At 36.3% G+C, this 15,214-nt stretch overlaps 1 protein-coding gene across 1 annotated transcript in view; it reads right to left on the reverse strand.

Moving 5' to 3' along the window:
- Nucleotides 1-7,604: 7,604 nt before the first annotated feature.
- Nucleotides 7,605-15,214, reverse strand: part of RGS20 (regulator of G protein signaling 20) — a 95,950-nt gene continuing 88,340 nt past the window's right edge. The window contains exons 4-5 of the mRNA XM_074200103.1: nucleotides 14,590-14,824; nucleotides 7,605-9,537 (exon numbers count right to left, since the gene is read on the reverse strand). Of these exons, the coding sequence (XP_074056204.1) occupies nucleotides 9,349-9,537; nucleotides 14,590-14,824 (424 nt within the window). The 3' untranslated portion in view covers nucleotides 7,605-9,348. The remainder of the gene's footprint in view (nucleotides 9,538-14,589; nucleotides 14,825-15,214) is intronic.

Consider the following 15,214-nt stretch of genomic DNA (forward strand, 5'->3'; position numbering starts at 1 on the left):
GTGGGCAATTGATGATGATGCAGAGAACTATGAATGTAGAAAATTTATAATCAGAAACAATAATGTAATCTTTGATCCTGTTAAATCTTGTTAAAGTGTGGAAGGTTCCTTACTCTTAAGATGTAAATTGACTACTATTATTTTATTGTTAAATGTAAAATTTGTATCCTGTCTCCTCAGTCCCAACCCCCAGCCTCTGCTTGACTGTTCTTTATTGTCTCTATCTCTCTGTCTCCCAAGCAACCTGGCCTAGCCTTTTGTTATTCATCCTGCCCTAAAGTGCCTGTTGTTTCTCTGGGAGGAGAAAAGTTTAACCTGTATACTTTGTAATAATTTATAATAAAATCCTGAGCAGTTTTAAAATCCCAGGGAGCATGCCAATTCCTCCTTTTTCAGTAACCCTCAATCTCCATTTTTATGTGGTTACCCCAAATCCCATTGGCAACGATGATACCAGTGCTTTACATTCAACAAAACTCTTGGAGGTTTTTTTTTATATATAACATAACAAGACTATAATTTAAACCACATCAATTAGGAAATAAGGTTGATTGAAAAGTTTTTAAAAGCTTGACATATGATCTTATTTTAAATATGAACCTGAGGCAAATGGCTTTAGTGACTTGCTGAGGGGGTCACACAGCTTGTAAGTATCTAAGGCTGTATTTGAACTTGAGTCTTCCTGACTCCATTCCTGGTTCCTTAACCTCTGGGTCACCTAGCTTACCTTAGAGATACTGTTGTAGCATATGGGATGGGATACTTGCAAAGGTTCCGAGAAAATTTTTCACTGCTTCCTCTAATCAAAAAAATTCATAACATTTCTTTAGTTTCCTTGATAGTAGAATAACTTCACCTGAATTTACCAGCTGGATGATGTATTGCATCTTGTAGTGTGACCAAACCATACAGGATACCATCTTCATCTTTGAATTCTAAATTTACTTGATTGTAAATTTTCTCTTCAAAATAAAAGAGAAAGTTTGGTTGCTGCTTGAGGTCTGTGCATGTCAAAACTTTAAGAATATTCCCCCATCTTGAGGTGCTTTGAAAACGCAAAAAAAAAAATGTCCTATATTGTGGACTCTTCCTGGTTAACACTTTAATGAGATTGCCTTTGCTGGCAAACCTTTAAAGTCTCCTCAGATTTTCCATTTAAGGAGGAGGCCCAGGGCAAATATCTCAAGGTCATTTTCCGCTTGGATTACAGATTTATCACCCACCAGGTGTCTGGCTTTTCCCCTTCCCCTATTTGCTTTTCTTTCTTTTTTTTTGCAAGGCAGTGGGGTTAAGTGGCTTGCTCAAGGTCACACAGCTAGGTAATTATTAAGTGTCTGAGACTGGACTTGAACCTCAGGTCCTCCTGACTCCAAGGCCAGTGCTTTATCCACTATGCCACCTAGCTGCCCCTCCTCACTTTTCAACTTTTTATGTGCTGTATTTGTCCCTTAGAATGTGAGCTCCCTGAGGTCAGGGACTGCCTTTTGACTTTATTTGTATTCCCAAACCTTAGCACAGGACCTGACTTAGCAGATGTCCAATAAATATTTATTGCTTACTGTCTGACAATAGAATTTTGATATGTCCTATTCAGGCATTGTCAGTGACAATCATTTTCAATTTTAAAAAATTCCAATTGATTTATGTACAATGAATTAAGAATTCTTAAGTCATAGGATAATATTGGCAAGAAACAGATGAGGCATATTTGAATCCTCCTAACTTCAGGCTCAGCCCTCTATCCACTGTACCACCTAACTGCCCCATAGGGTTCAAAGGGAGGACCTCACAACTCAACCTCTGCTTCATTAAGGTTGGGAACTTCTTGACCTAGAACTTTCTATAGTTTAGCTAGGGCTATGTATCTATCATTAATGATTTCAATGTGTACAAAGGCAGAAGAGCTGAGCCGAGTGTGCCGCAGAGGTGATTAGGGACTTCATTCTGATTTGCTAAATATTTTATTAAACCAGCTCTGTACTTGCTTTAGTGTACACTAAACTCCAATCACTCCAACTCTCATTGGCCAATAATCGTTCCCAAATAAAGTCTAACTTGCTCATTTGGGTTTTGGTGACTCAGAGGGAATGTCAATAGCAATTGTTTCTGTTCTGACCAGAAACCCAGAGCGCCTTCCCTTCTCAGACTGATTCTTTTGAGTAGGCAAACTAGTCCATCTTTTGCCTTAATTCTTACCTCAGAGAAACTGAGATGTGGAAAAGCCCTTAGCTTAAAAAGGCCAAGGTCTCCCACTACATCTGGCTGGGTCTCTAGGTCTGTAGTTGTGGGATGACTCGGGAGGAGTCTGCACAACTTTGCTTCACTTAAATCCAATTCACTTGCAAGTGAAAGACAGCCCTTCTGGTGTCATTGGTCCTCTTCAAAAAATGAAAGATGAGCAGCAACAAGGATCTTAGATTTGTTGGTCTAGAATTTTCTCCTTTGGTCTCCTAGAATTTTTCCATGTGCTTTTGCTTTTTTATATCTTTGGGAAAGTAATCAGGAGCTCATGTATCTTTTTGTTTCTCTAGTGTACATATAAGTTTTGTATTTGGGGACCAAAATACAGGGTACATGCAAAGGGGAATTCTAGATTTTGGTCTTTGAATCTTAGACTTCATGAATCCTTCACAAATCCTGTACATAAATGGTACAGATTGTGATTTGTAGTGGTGGTGGGAATGCCCATGTGGATGAAATTCCAAATTCATCAAAATATCTGAAGTATGGTGCCAATAAATTGGGTGTATATGTGTAAATACCCATCCTGCATCCCCTGAAAATACTTTACATAGAACTGGCATTGGAGTTAGGAGCTATGAACACCAGCCCCTCTCACTCATCATAGCAACAGTAATTATTTGTATGGTTAAGATGTTTGACTCTTGGGAACTACTTAATTGGACTAGGGACAATGTAGATACTGCAATTTATATGGTTTTAAGGTATTATGAAGATTGAAGATATATTTTCTGTTTCTTCTGTAATATGAGGATGTTGGCCTTAATAATTCCTAAGGTCTCCAAAGCATACTATTTTCACTTTTTTAAATTTGTTTTTTGTTTTTTCCCTTTTTTGATTTTTCTTTTATAATATGACTAATATGAGCATATGTTTAACATGATTGTGATGCAGAGAACCATGGGCATAGAGAATATTGAAATTAATTGGAAACAAAACTTTGTAAATCTTCACTCTTTATCACTCTATTAAAACACTCTGTCTTGACCCCCCAGTCTGACCGTGGCCACATTCTCATTGGTAAGGCAAGCTAGGCTGCACAGGTGCTGAAACAACATCAGAGACCACCCAGACCAGAATCAATAGACCCTAGACCCCTCCCCAAAAGGAAAACTCCAACGAGGGACTTGGGCAACTCCCAAGTCACCACCTCTTCCCATGGACCCTGAGGGAGGAATTTAAGGAGATTTTGGGAGAGGCTCACCCTCTGCTCTCTCTTGTTCTCTTGCTTCCAGACTTCTGCTTACCTTGGCAACTAGCCTGCCAAGATTAATTAGCAATCCACCTGGCTTTTTTTAAATCTCTTCTTAACTTTTCTATCACTTTCTTCTGTGCTGCAATTTCCTTTTTAAATAAATCTTTTTCTTTATACACCTGCATTTCTGGGTTGGAGAGTGATTCATCACCAGAGAATACCAAACTCACTGCAATAATTGTACATGTACAACCTATATTATATTACTGTCTTGGGAAGGGGGAAGGAACTCAAAATCTTACACAAATCAAATGTTGAAAACCATCTTTCCATGTAAAAAAAGTCCAGTGTTTCTTCTGTCTTGCCTAGTCCTTTTCCTGTTTTTTCTTTTTGAGGCAATTTGGCTTTTGTAAGTTGCCATGGGTCACACAGCTACTAAGTGTCTTAAGGTTAAATTTGAACTCAGGTCCCTCCAGACTCCAGGACCAGTAAGCTGGTTCTTCATCCCTTGGCTAGTTCTTTTAACAAAGGAGATACATAGAATGACTTAAGCTGTGTAGTTTGTTGTCACATGATTTTTGAATTGTAAGGGAAGTTAAATTCCAGGTGTGATGTTTGAAGCAGATAATTTAGATTACTAAAGGAAATTAAGGAACCTCTTTCCCTGAAGATTATGAAGCACAGAGATCTTTTCCTGTTTGTTGGTTGTAGTTAACAGGGAGCAGGATAATGAGCTAGATGATCTCTGGAGATTTCTCTGTGTTGCAAAGGGATGCAACAGTGTTATTATTTTTTATTAAATCATTTAAAAAACCCATCTGTGTACTCTTACACTTTAGCTTGTTTATGACTCTTGTGGATGGAAAATTAAAGCACAGGTGACTATGCCACAGATGACTTAGCATGTTCCAAATCCTCTCCCTTGACATCAGACCTTTTTTTTTCCTTAATGGCATCAGCTACAATGATAGGAACACAAATATCACATATGATATGTTAGACAGCTTAAATATGTTCCCTAAGTGGGCAAGGTCTAAATTCCTTTGAACTCTTCAAGAGAAAAAGGAATAAAATGGAATATTACCACCAATAGCCCAGTCTTTTAAAATTCCTTATTAACTTTCTCTATCATCCATTATGAACACTAACTCTAGAAATGATTTGGAAGTTTAATTGACTTTCCTTTCCAGCAAAATGGTAAACTATATTTTTGCTTAAAAACATTTTTGATATGCAAGATATTCTACTCTACTTCTTATTTAGCCTCTTGAAGAAAGCCAGGGAAACTTAGGGGGGCAGAAGTGAGAAGGGAGCAAACAATGGGGGCAGCCAGTGCAAAGACATGGAGATGGAGATAGCCCACCTTGTGAGAGGATGACCAACATGGATGGACCCATAAAGTATATGGCAAAGAATAGCATGGAAGAAGACTGAAAAGATAGGAAAAGGCTAGGTTGTGAAGTCTTTAATGGCAAAAGGACTTCATTTCTGATTCCAGTGATAGTGTAGAGCTACCAGAGTTTATTGAGTATGGGAGTGTCATGGTGAGACCTGTGCTTTAGGTAAAATTACTTTTGGAAAGACTGAATGTGGAGATATTGGAATGGGAAGAAATTTGAGGCAGGAAAACCAATTAAGAAGCTATTACAATAGTCTACTTGAGAGGTGATGAGATCCTGGACTAAGGTGGTGGTTATGAGAGAAAGGGGACAATATATATATATATATATATATGAGATGCAGAGAAAAATGACTGGATATATAAGGGGGAATGAGGAGTGGAGAATAACACTGAATTTTGGAATCTGGGTGACTGGTAGGATGGTGGTATTGTTTTGGGGGTGTTTTTTTTATTTTTTGGATTCTTGCAAGGCAATGGGATTAAGGGATTTATCCAAGATCACACAGCTAAATAAGTATTAAGTGTCTGAGGCTAGATTTGAACTCAGGTCCTCCTGCCACAAGGGCTGGTTTTCTGTCCACTGTGTCACCTCCAGGAGGGTGGTATTCTTTTTTAAAATTTATTTATTTATTTAGAATTTTACAAATTTTCCCCTAATCTTGCTTCCCTCCCCCACCCCCCACAGAAGGCAGTCTGTTAGTCTTTACATTGTTTGCATGGTATACATTGATTTAAGTTGAATGTGATGAGAGAGAAATATTCTTAAGGAAAAAATAGAGTATAAGAGATAGCAAAATTACATAATAACTTTTTTAAAAATTGAAGGTAATAGTCTTTAGTCTTTGTCCAAACTCTACAATTCTTTCTCTGGATACAGATGGTATTCTCCATCACAGATACCCCAAAATTGTGCCTGATAAGGAGGGTGGTATTCTTGACAGTAATAGGGAAAGTTTGGAAGAGAGATAGGTTTGAGGGGAAAATTGACTTCCATTTTGGACATACTGAGTTTGATATACCTATGGGGCATCCCATTTGAAATGTCCAATAAACAGCTGTTGATACAAGACGGGCTCAGGAGAGACTAGGACTGTGTTTAAAGAGCTGAGAGTCATCTCTATGGGTGATAATGGAGCCATAGGAGATGATGAGAGATCACCAAGAATCTGTAGGGAGAAGAGGACCCAGGACAATGCCTTAGGCAACACGCATAACTAGTGGGTATGACTCGGACAAAGATCCAGTTTGAAGAGAAGCAGTCAAACTAAGGAAGAGAATCAAGTAAAAGAGCAATTTTATGAAAGCTGAGAAAAGCCAGTGTATCCAGGAAGAGAAAGGAGTCAAGGATAACAAATGCTGCAGAAATGTCAAGAAGAATGATTAAGAAAAAGCCTTTAGAGTTTGTAATTAAGAAGATATCAGTAAACACAGAGAGCAATTTCAATTAAGTGAGGATGTGTACCGATAATGTGATAATTTTTAAAAATATGAAAGCAGGGGCTAGATAAGCATGCTTATCTTCAAAAGGCCTCCATTTAAATTTTTTGAATCTATTCTTTAGTAAACTACTCAAAACTGTTTTTGCTGCTTTGATTAACATTCACAATGATTTATACTTTTCTTATACTCTTTTTTTGAGCAGATCTGTGGTCATGCTGACTAGGCAGTTATTTTCATTATATTAATAGTAATAGATAACATTTACAAAACACTTTAAGGTTTGAAAAGCATTTTGCATAGATTATTTCATTTGAGTTTTATAAGAGTCTTATGAGGTTGATACTACAGCTATTTTGCAGATAAGGAAACTGAGGCTCAGAGAGTTAGAGTCACTTTGTAGTCACAAAGTTAGTGTCAAAAGTAAGATTAAAACTCATGTCTACTTGATTCCATATTGAACACTCTATCCATAATGCCAAAGTACCTCTTTAAAACAGCTATTTCAATAAATATCAAAAGCTAAAGAAATTTGCCATTTAGGCTTATGGCTAATCTTTATTTTGACCACTAACTAGCTTCCCTTTATCTGTTTATGAGACATTTAAATCAGATGATGAGAAAGAGATGCTAATGAGATCAGTTATGGATTTAATTCATTATCTTGCATAATCAAAAGGAAAAATCATATTCTGTAACCACTAATCATCCATCTAAAAATCTCTCATTATTGATTCCACTAAGGGGTACTTGGCATATCAGGCAAAAGATTACAGATGACTCTAATGCATGTACATCACCAATATTAGGGAAAAAGTTTTTACTAATGGCTAACCAGTAAAATAATTGTTATTTATAAAGTATACACATATAACTTTGTTTCATTCAGCTTTTTTCCTAGTATGATATCTAATACAAGATGTACAACTCTTTTTGAATATATATTTATGTCTATTGAACAAAAAATATTGCCTAACCTGAAGTGAGCCTGAAAGTCATCTATCTAAAAGTAACTTTTCTTGTGCATATAATTGAATTATTACAAGTGATAATTAAACCTTTTCTGGGTATCAGGCAGACATATTCAGTCTTAACTTGGAATAACAATAATATTGATAGAATATTTATTATATAAAGTATAATAAATGGAAAGTCATGAAACTAGTGTAACATTAATTATAGTAATTTATGCTGTTCCTCTGAAACAACTACTCTTCATAATATTGTTTCACTTGACATGTTTTTATATTATATATATCATTTACATTATATAAACATTATTTTATCATTTATTCCTCTTTTGCATTTTTTGTCATTACCTTCTAACATAATATCTTACAACCAAATTTCTGAAAAAAAACTTTTCCTCCATTGATCAGGTTTGATTCTTTTTTTCTGCTTTTCTCATATTGGTGAAGTTTATGTTGGTCAAAGTGATTTTGTTCCAAATGGCATATAAAGAACATGTTTTTGGAAAAGTTTCTTGACTGAGTGAAATTATGCCACCTGTTAGAAGGCTAATTCCATAGCATTTGTTCCTGAAATATCTTTTTCTATCCAACTAATTTAACAATTCCAAATTATTCTTTTGTTTTTTGGTCTAATCCTGTTTTTCATCTGTATAGAGAAGTTTCTGTGTGCAAAAGTTATTCATTGATAAATATTTGCAGTTCTTAGAGTTATTTAGGATTACTAAGATATTACTTGACTTGCCCATGTTCACACAGTCAATATGAGGCCAAGGTAGTCCTTGTACACTGGTCTTCCTGACACCAATCTTCCTACCCACTACACTACACAGCACTGTTTCTATAGAATTTCATGTAAAGAAAAGATAGAACTAAGAATGCCTTTTAGATTCACTACAAATTAGACAAGATTTTTCTTCAATATTGTTTTAGACATATAAATATTTTTTCCATACAAGTCAACAAAAATTATTCCCATTTACTATGTCAGCATTATTGATCTGTAAGGGTAAATTTCTTTTTTGTTTGTTTAGCTTTTTGAGAGGCAATCAAGGTTAAGTGACTTGCCCAAAGTCATACTGCTGGTAAATTATTTAGAACAGGATTTGAACTCAGGTACTTTTGATGCCAGGGTTGGAGCTGTGGAAGATAAATTTCTAAACATGGAAGTAAGGAGTTTGAAACATTTCTAATTTCATTTCTCACTCATTCAGTCAAATTTTGTCCCTTCTGCATACCGTATGTAAGAGAAAAGAAAGAAACGATATAAAACCTTTGTGCTTTATTTTTTAGAGTGTAAATACCCAAACTGTCTTCACTTTCCAAAATTAAAAAAATGGAAGTAACTTCACTTGATACCATTTTTATAAACATGAATACACTATTAACTTAATTCATTCTTTAGTCAAACCTTGATTTTAAAATAACAGTAACTCTTTAACAAAAGAATTTTAGGAGCAGTATTTCCAATCAGTTTGCCAACACATTTGAATTGATCCTTATTAAGGGAACACTGCTTACATATGTTGTATATACAAACACATGTATATCCATAACTACATTCTAAGGTGAAAGGTCCACATCTACTAAAAGACACTTAGAAAATGTGGATTTCAACCTATATGTGCCAACTAGTAATGGCACAAATGTATGTTGCATTCAAAAGTGAGAGTGCCAGTGAAAGGCAGGAGTTAGCAGACTGCTACTGAACAACTTCATGTAACTCCTACAAAAAGTCTGAATGTTGATCTTTTTTTTCCAGTGATTGTACCAAGTAAATTAAAATGGAAGCCTTTTACTACAGTAACCTTTGCCTTTGAGAACATGCTGCTATTATTATAAGAATAAAAATATTATCTTTGTAAAAGGATAAGCCATATTTTCTGTAGTCTATCCAAAATATTACTAAAGATGATTGATGACTACATTTTGACTTGTGATTTTAAAGCCCTCTGTAAAAGGAAACAATGTCCATTATTAAAATATGCCTGAGTATTAAGTCAGATGAAGATACTATCATCTCTAAATCTCTTGTCCTTAGATGTGGCCCACAAGTTTATTGATGTTGATGTTGTTAATGTTAATAATAAATACATTTGAAAATCCTATGCTTCAGTGGATTTCTCAGATAAGGACTGAAGTAAGTCCTTATAAAGAGCAGAGTTCATAAATCGGGGATATGAGTCTCTGTGCATTAAGGTATATATTTGAAGTTGTGCATCATCAAATGTATGTTGTGATGGCTCTAGCATGTTCCTGTTGATAGCTTCTCTTACTCGGGAATCCAGGCTGACCTGTGGATAGAAACAAATGATGTCAGCATAAGGCTCTGAATTGTTCCATTTCTTATCATGTCTCCATTTTACCTTTTTTTAAAACCTTTTTTTTTTACTTTTTCCATTTCAAGTTCCTTTTGTAATAAAAATAAGGAATTCCTTCCCTATTTTTTCTGACATAACAAAAATTGATAGCATATTTGTTATTTTCTTTTAAAGAAAAGGAAAATGTCAGCATTACATGCAGAGTGCTGCATTTGGAGTTAGAAAGTCTTGGTCCTGTTAGAGGTCTTGACCTTTAAGTTTGTGACCATGAATTTAATCATGTTATTTAACCTGTTTGAGACTCAGGAATCTCTTATTCAAACAGATATGGGTTTCGTGGAGGGAGTTTCCATGCAGAGGAAATCACAGATCCTTGGTATAGTTAAGAAAATAAACTTTTCCTTCTTTTGTAGGTTTTGAAAATTTTTCTGGAGCACTGATAATTAGGTTACTCTCCTTCCAAGTTGCTGTGGAGCAGGAGAGCTGCATGCATAGATTTAACCTACTATTTTCTGAAGTAGTGGGCTGAATGTTTATATCCTAAAGTTCAGAGGCATAGTTACACTGAAGGCTAATAGGGTCCTGGGAATTGTTGCTTGTGACATATCTTTGGTAGGATCAATGACATTGACTTTTGTGTTCCCTTTGCACATTTATTAGCTGACAGACTGGAGCATTATCATAGTGGCTGGAGAGCTGGCCTTGGAGTCAGGAAACCCTGGGTTCAAATTCAACTTTGGATACTTCCTAGTTGTGTAACCCTGGGCAACTCACTTAACTTCTCCTGGCTTCAGTTTTATTTCTCTGAAATGAGGAAGTTGGATTTGGCCTCTAAGGACCTTTCTAGTTCTAAATCTATTACTCTCTCATCCATATACAAGCCAAACTACCAAAGCATATGAAAGTTTCCAGCATGAGCCAAAACTTAGAAAAAAAATGAAATGAGCATTTTTACCAGTTCTAGTGGGTCTAAACTCAAACACGAGAAGAAATTTATAAGTGTATTACATGTATATACTGTATTTCATATGCAATATATGCAAAAATAATTATCTCTTACTTTCAAATTATCTATCATTCAATGATTTTCCTAGTATAAAAGATCTCTTTCACAGAAATAGTCACCACAGAACACTTTGGCTATACTTCTGTTGAGTAAATAGCCAAGAGGACACATTGGCAGTTAGGTAGGATACTTAAAAGACTCAAAAGCAACCAAAGTGTTGAAGGGACTTAAAATTCATGCAGATATCCTTTGTAGGAACTGAGAATGTTGAGATTGTGTAAGAAAAATTTGATTGATGGAGAGAGCATAATAGCACTTTTCATATGTTTGAAGGGTCATGTAGAACAAGGGATTGATTATATCTCTTTGGCACCATCCCAGAAGGCAGAGTTAATACCTGTAGGTAAAAGTAGATTTTGGTACAATCAATCAACAGGCATTTGTTAAGAACTTTATTATTACATAATACAAATACATAGACGTTGGTGAAATTAAACATGAGAGCGAAACAATCCCTTCTCTCAATGAATTACATTTTAGTGGAGAGAGGCAAAATACTATTAGTTAAATAAATACAGTATATACTTAGGCATATATGGGTATATATGAATAAATAAATATGTATATACATGTGTGAATGTGTTTGTGTATAAATAAAAACTAGGTGGGGCAGCTAGGTGGTTCACTGAATAGAGCACTGGGTCAGGAAGTCAGTTAGACCTGAGTTCAAATTCAGCCTTAGACACTAGAGCTGTGTGATCTTGGGCAGGTCACTTTACCCTATTTGCCTCAATTCCTCATCCAAATCAGCTGGTAAATGAAATGGCAAACTGTTCTACTATCTTTGCCAAGAAAACCCCAAATAAGGTAGTAGAGAGTCAGATGTGTCTGAACAACAACTATATATAGTGTGTAAGTGCAGCATTTGCTACATTTACAAATGCATGTATATAATATATTTAAATAAATATATATGTTTATATTAATGTGATATATTTGAGTGTCTGCATAATGATTTTAGAAGGGCATTAATCAGGTGAAATTAAGCATGTGGGATGAATCTTCAAGGGAGATGGGGTTTCAAGAAGAGGAAGAGGTAAAGAGGAAGAGCATTCCAGATATGAGGAATAAGGCTGTATAAAGTCAGATAGATATCACAGAAAAGACTAATCTGGTAATGATCCAGTTTGGTTGTGGTGTATTTTGGATGAAAGTCATTTGTAATTATCCTAAAAAAAGAGACTAGAGCCATATTGTGAAGGGGTCATTATATGGAGGAATTTAACAGATCTGCCTAAGGGTGGCAAGGCTGTTAAGAGAGAGTGAGCTCTTTGTCAAAAATCTCCCAGGAAAGACTTTTCCTATATATATCTAGGATACTGCAAAGGAGATTCTCATTTCTGCTCTCAGTTGAATGAAGGGGCCTCTGAGATCCCTTCCACATCTGTAGACTGTAAGATACCATGATGCATTATAGAACACATTTGTCATCATGAAACATGGATTTGAATCCTGGCTTACACATTTACTAGTTGTGTGATCAGGAACAAATTAGTTATACTTTCTGAGCTTCAGTTTTCTTATTTGTAAAAATGAAAATAATTTTCAAAATACTATGCTGTAGCTTGTAGGAAAAGTGCTTCATAAAACTTAAATGCAATATACATACTAATTGTTATTACTATAATAAAGCATATATCCTGGGAATCAAGGTCCTTTGTCTGGGCAAGGTGGCCTCCTCACTCATATAATTAATGAGAATAATGAGAAAACCCCTGATCTTGTATTGATAAAGTCTTCTTAATTAGGTAGGAAATTTTCTTGCCTGAGGTACTAAATGACCCACTGACACCATATTAAGGAAAATTGAGTTTATATAGCTAATTAAGCACCTGAGCTACACAGTTAAACTTGGCCTTTAAAAGCAAAGTGAATACAGATCGAAACAATACTAGAGCTAAGATAGCCAAAAAGAAGCCTCTTCTCCCCAGTTCCAGGGGTCCCAGAGGAGGCAGTCGAGGAGGCAATAATAGTGTGGAAGATAGTTCAATGACCAACAGAAGGGGTAGGTCCCCGAATCTCTGAAGAGAAAGGAAACTCAATGTCCAAGTCCTGGGCAGTTAGCACAGTAGATAGAGGGTTAGATGGAGAGTCAGAAAGATCCAAGAGAGACAACATGGTACAATGGGAAGAAACATTGTCAGAAGCAGAAGACATGTCCAAATCCTTACCCAGCCACTTACCTATGTGGACTAGGAATTTCACCTTTCTGAACTTGTGTTTTCTCATCTGTAAAGTGAGGGTTTTGTATAACATTGCCTCCATGGTCCCTACCAGCTCTAAATTTATGAGAGCCTGAATTTGAATTTTGCCTCTGACATTTACTCTGTAATCCTGAGCATGTCACTTAGCCACTATTTACCTTGGTTTTCTCAACTGTAAAATGTGGATAATAACATCTGCCTCCCAGGATTGTTGTAAGGATCACATGAAAAGAATATCATAAAATACCTTGCAAACTTTAAGGTATACAGATTGTGATATAGCTGAACCTCAAGTTATGAAGACCTGAGTTCAAATTCTGCCTCAAATACTTGTTAGCTATGGGCAAGTTACTGAACCTCTCTCAGCCCAGGACAGTCATAACCCCTCCTTCAGTTCTTCCCCAGCTATGTACCCAATTCTCCAGACTTTACCCTTCCCCTATCCTTTTTCAGCTCCTTTTTATGGGTTGCCCTCTTCCATAAGAAATAAGATCTTTAAGGACAGGGGTTATCTTTCTATTTTTAACTTGTATTTGTATTCCCAAGAACTAGCACAATGTGAGCACTTCATAAAAGTTTGTGGTCAGGGAGGCTAGGTGGCGGGCGCAGTGGATAAAGCACCAGCCCTGGAGTCAGGAGTACCTGGGTTCAAATCCGGTCTCAGACACTTAATAGCTACCTAGCTGTGTGGCCTTGGGCAAGCCACTTAACCCCATTTGCCTTGCAAAAACCTAAAAAACAAAAACAAACAAAAGTTTGTGGTCACTGCCTCAGTTTTCCCATCTACAAAATGGAGATGAGGAGTTGTGCTTAATGATTTCTGAAGCCCTTTCCAACTCTACTTCTGTGATCCTATATGAGCCCAACTAGCTCAACTCAGATGTCAACAGTAATTTTTTTCTAACAAATTGTCAACTATCTGGCTTTTGAAGAGCAAAGGGAAGATCCTTTTCTTTCCAGTGTGGATCATTTAACTTCTAGAGTATTCTAGCAGTTTTATCCTTATATAGCACCTAAATTTGCTGCTTTGCAGCTTCTCTCTGTGGTTCCCAGTTCTGCCTTCAAGTAGAAGTCTAATTCTTTCACATTTCTCCATTTGTAATTTTTGTGGTATGTTGAGTGTTACCTTTCTAGAGTTTTTGGCCAAGTGGAGAAGTTTGAAGACTTAGAACCCTAGCTAGACACAGAGAAAGAGTTCTTAGACAATGCTACATTATTGGACCCAACAGATATAATAACTGGAGATCCATAAGGATTAAAGCCATGATATGGGAAAGCCTTCTGAGGCTAGGATTCAATGTGTACTGTGCGATTATGGCTGAAAGGAATCTACTGTAGTGAACTCAGTTGCTTTCTCCTTGTGGGGAAGCTCTCAGCCCAAAGTTTGTACTCTACATCTGAAAGATAGGTTCCTGAGAGGAGGATCCACTGGGAGATGTGAATTTTTTTTAAAAAATCTCTTTAGCAAGTCCAAGTCTAAGGGGGGAAGGAAGGAAGGAAGGAAGGAAGGAAGGAAGGAAGGAAGGAAGGAAGGAAGGAAGGAAGGAAGGAAGGAAGGAAGGAAGGAAGGTAGAGAGCTGTTAAAATAAGTTTACTCAGTCCAAAGACAGCAGTTGGACATATCCTCATAATTCTGAACTGAGATTTATGATTGAACCTCTAATGTCAGGGCAAGAAAAGTATACATGCCTATACAAATGGAGAGGGTTTGGGATAGTTAAACTAATATAAATAATCTAGGGAATAGTCTCCTACCTCTTTAGGAGAAAGAATAGAAATATAATCTTCATATATTATTCTTGCCTTCTCTTCTATAACACTTTTATTGGCTTCCTGTTTCAGTTCCTCACAGGCCATCCAAAAGAGCATGTTTTCTTCACTGAATTCTGTTCGGAGGAACTCCCGGAAAATATTTCTTCCTGCTGGAGTGACCATTAACTTGTCAAATGACTGAGCCCAGGCATTCACTTCTTCCAGAGTAGGTGTAGGGCTTAGGAGAGACCCCCCCCCCCAAAAAAAATTAAAGAGGAAGAAAAATTAATAATTATTCATTTTAATTTTACTATTAGAAACAATCTCCCCCTCCCTCCTAATAGAATGAAAACATGTTTACATAGGAAGAAAAAAGTTTATTTAGTATGAATTTCTCTTATTTCCAGGCAATCAATATATTTCAATATTATTTTCCATTGCATCTAAATGAGTTATTTAGGTAGGGCTAAAATGTCTACAATCAAAAGTTGCTGAATAATTGCTCAGAAATGGATATTTTGGGGCAGCTAGGTGGCTCAGTGGATAAAGTACTGACCCTGGAGTCAGAAAGACCTGAGTTCTGGCTTCAGACACTTAATTCTAATTTAGCTTTGTGAGCTTGGGCAAG

This window comes from Macrotis lagotis, chromosome X, assembly GCF_037893015.1.
Source record: "Macrotis lagotis isolate mMagLag1 chromosome X, bilby.v1.9.chrom.fasta, whole genome shotgun sequence".
NCBI lineage: Eukaryota > Metazoa > Chordata > Mammalia > Peramelemorphia > Peramelidae > Macrotis > Macrotis lagotis.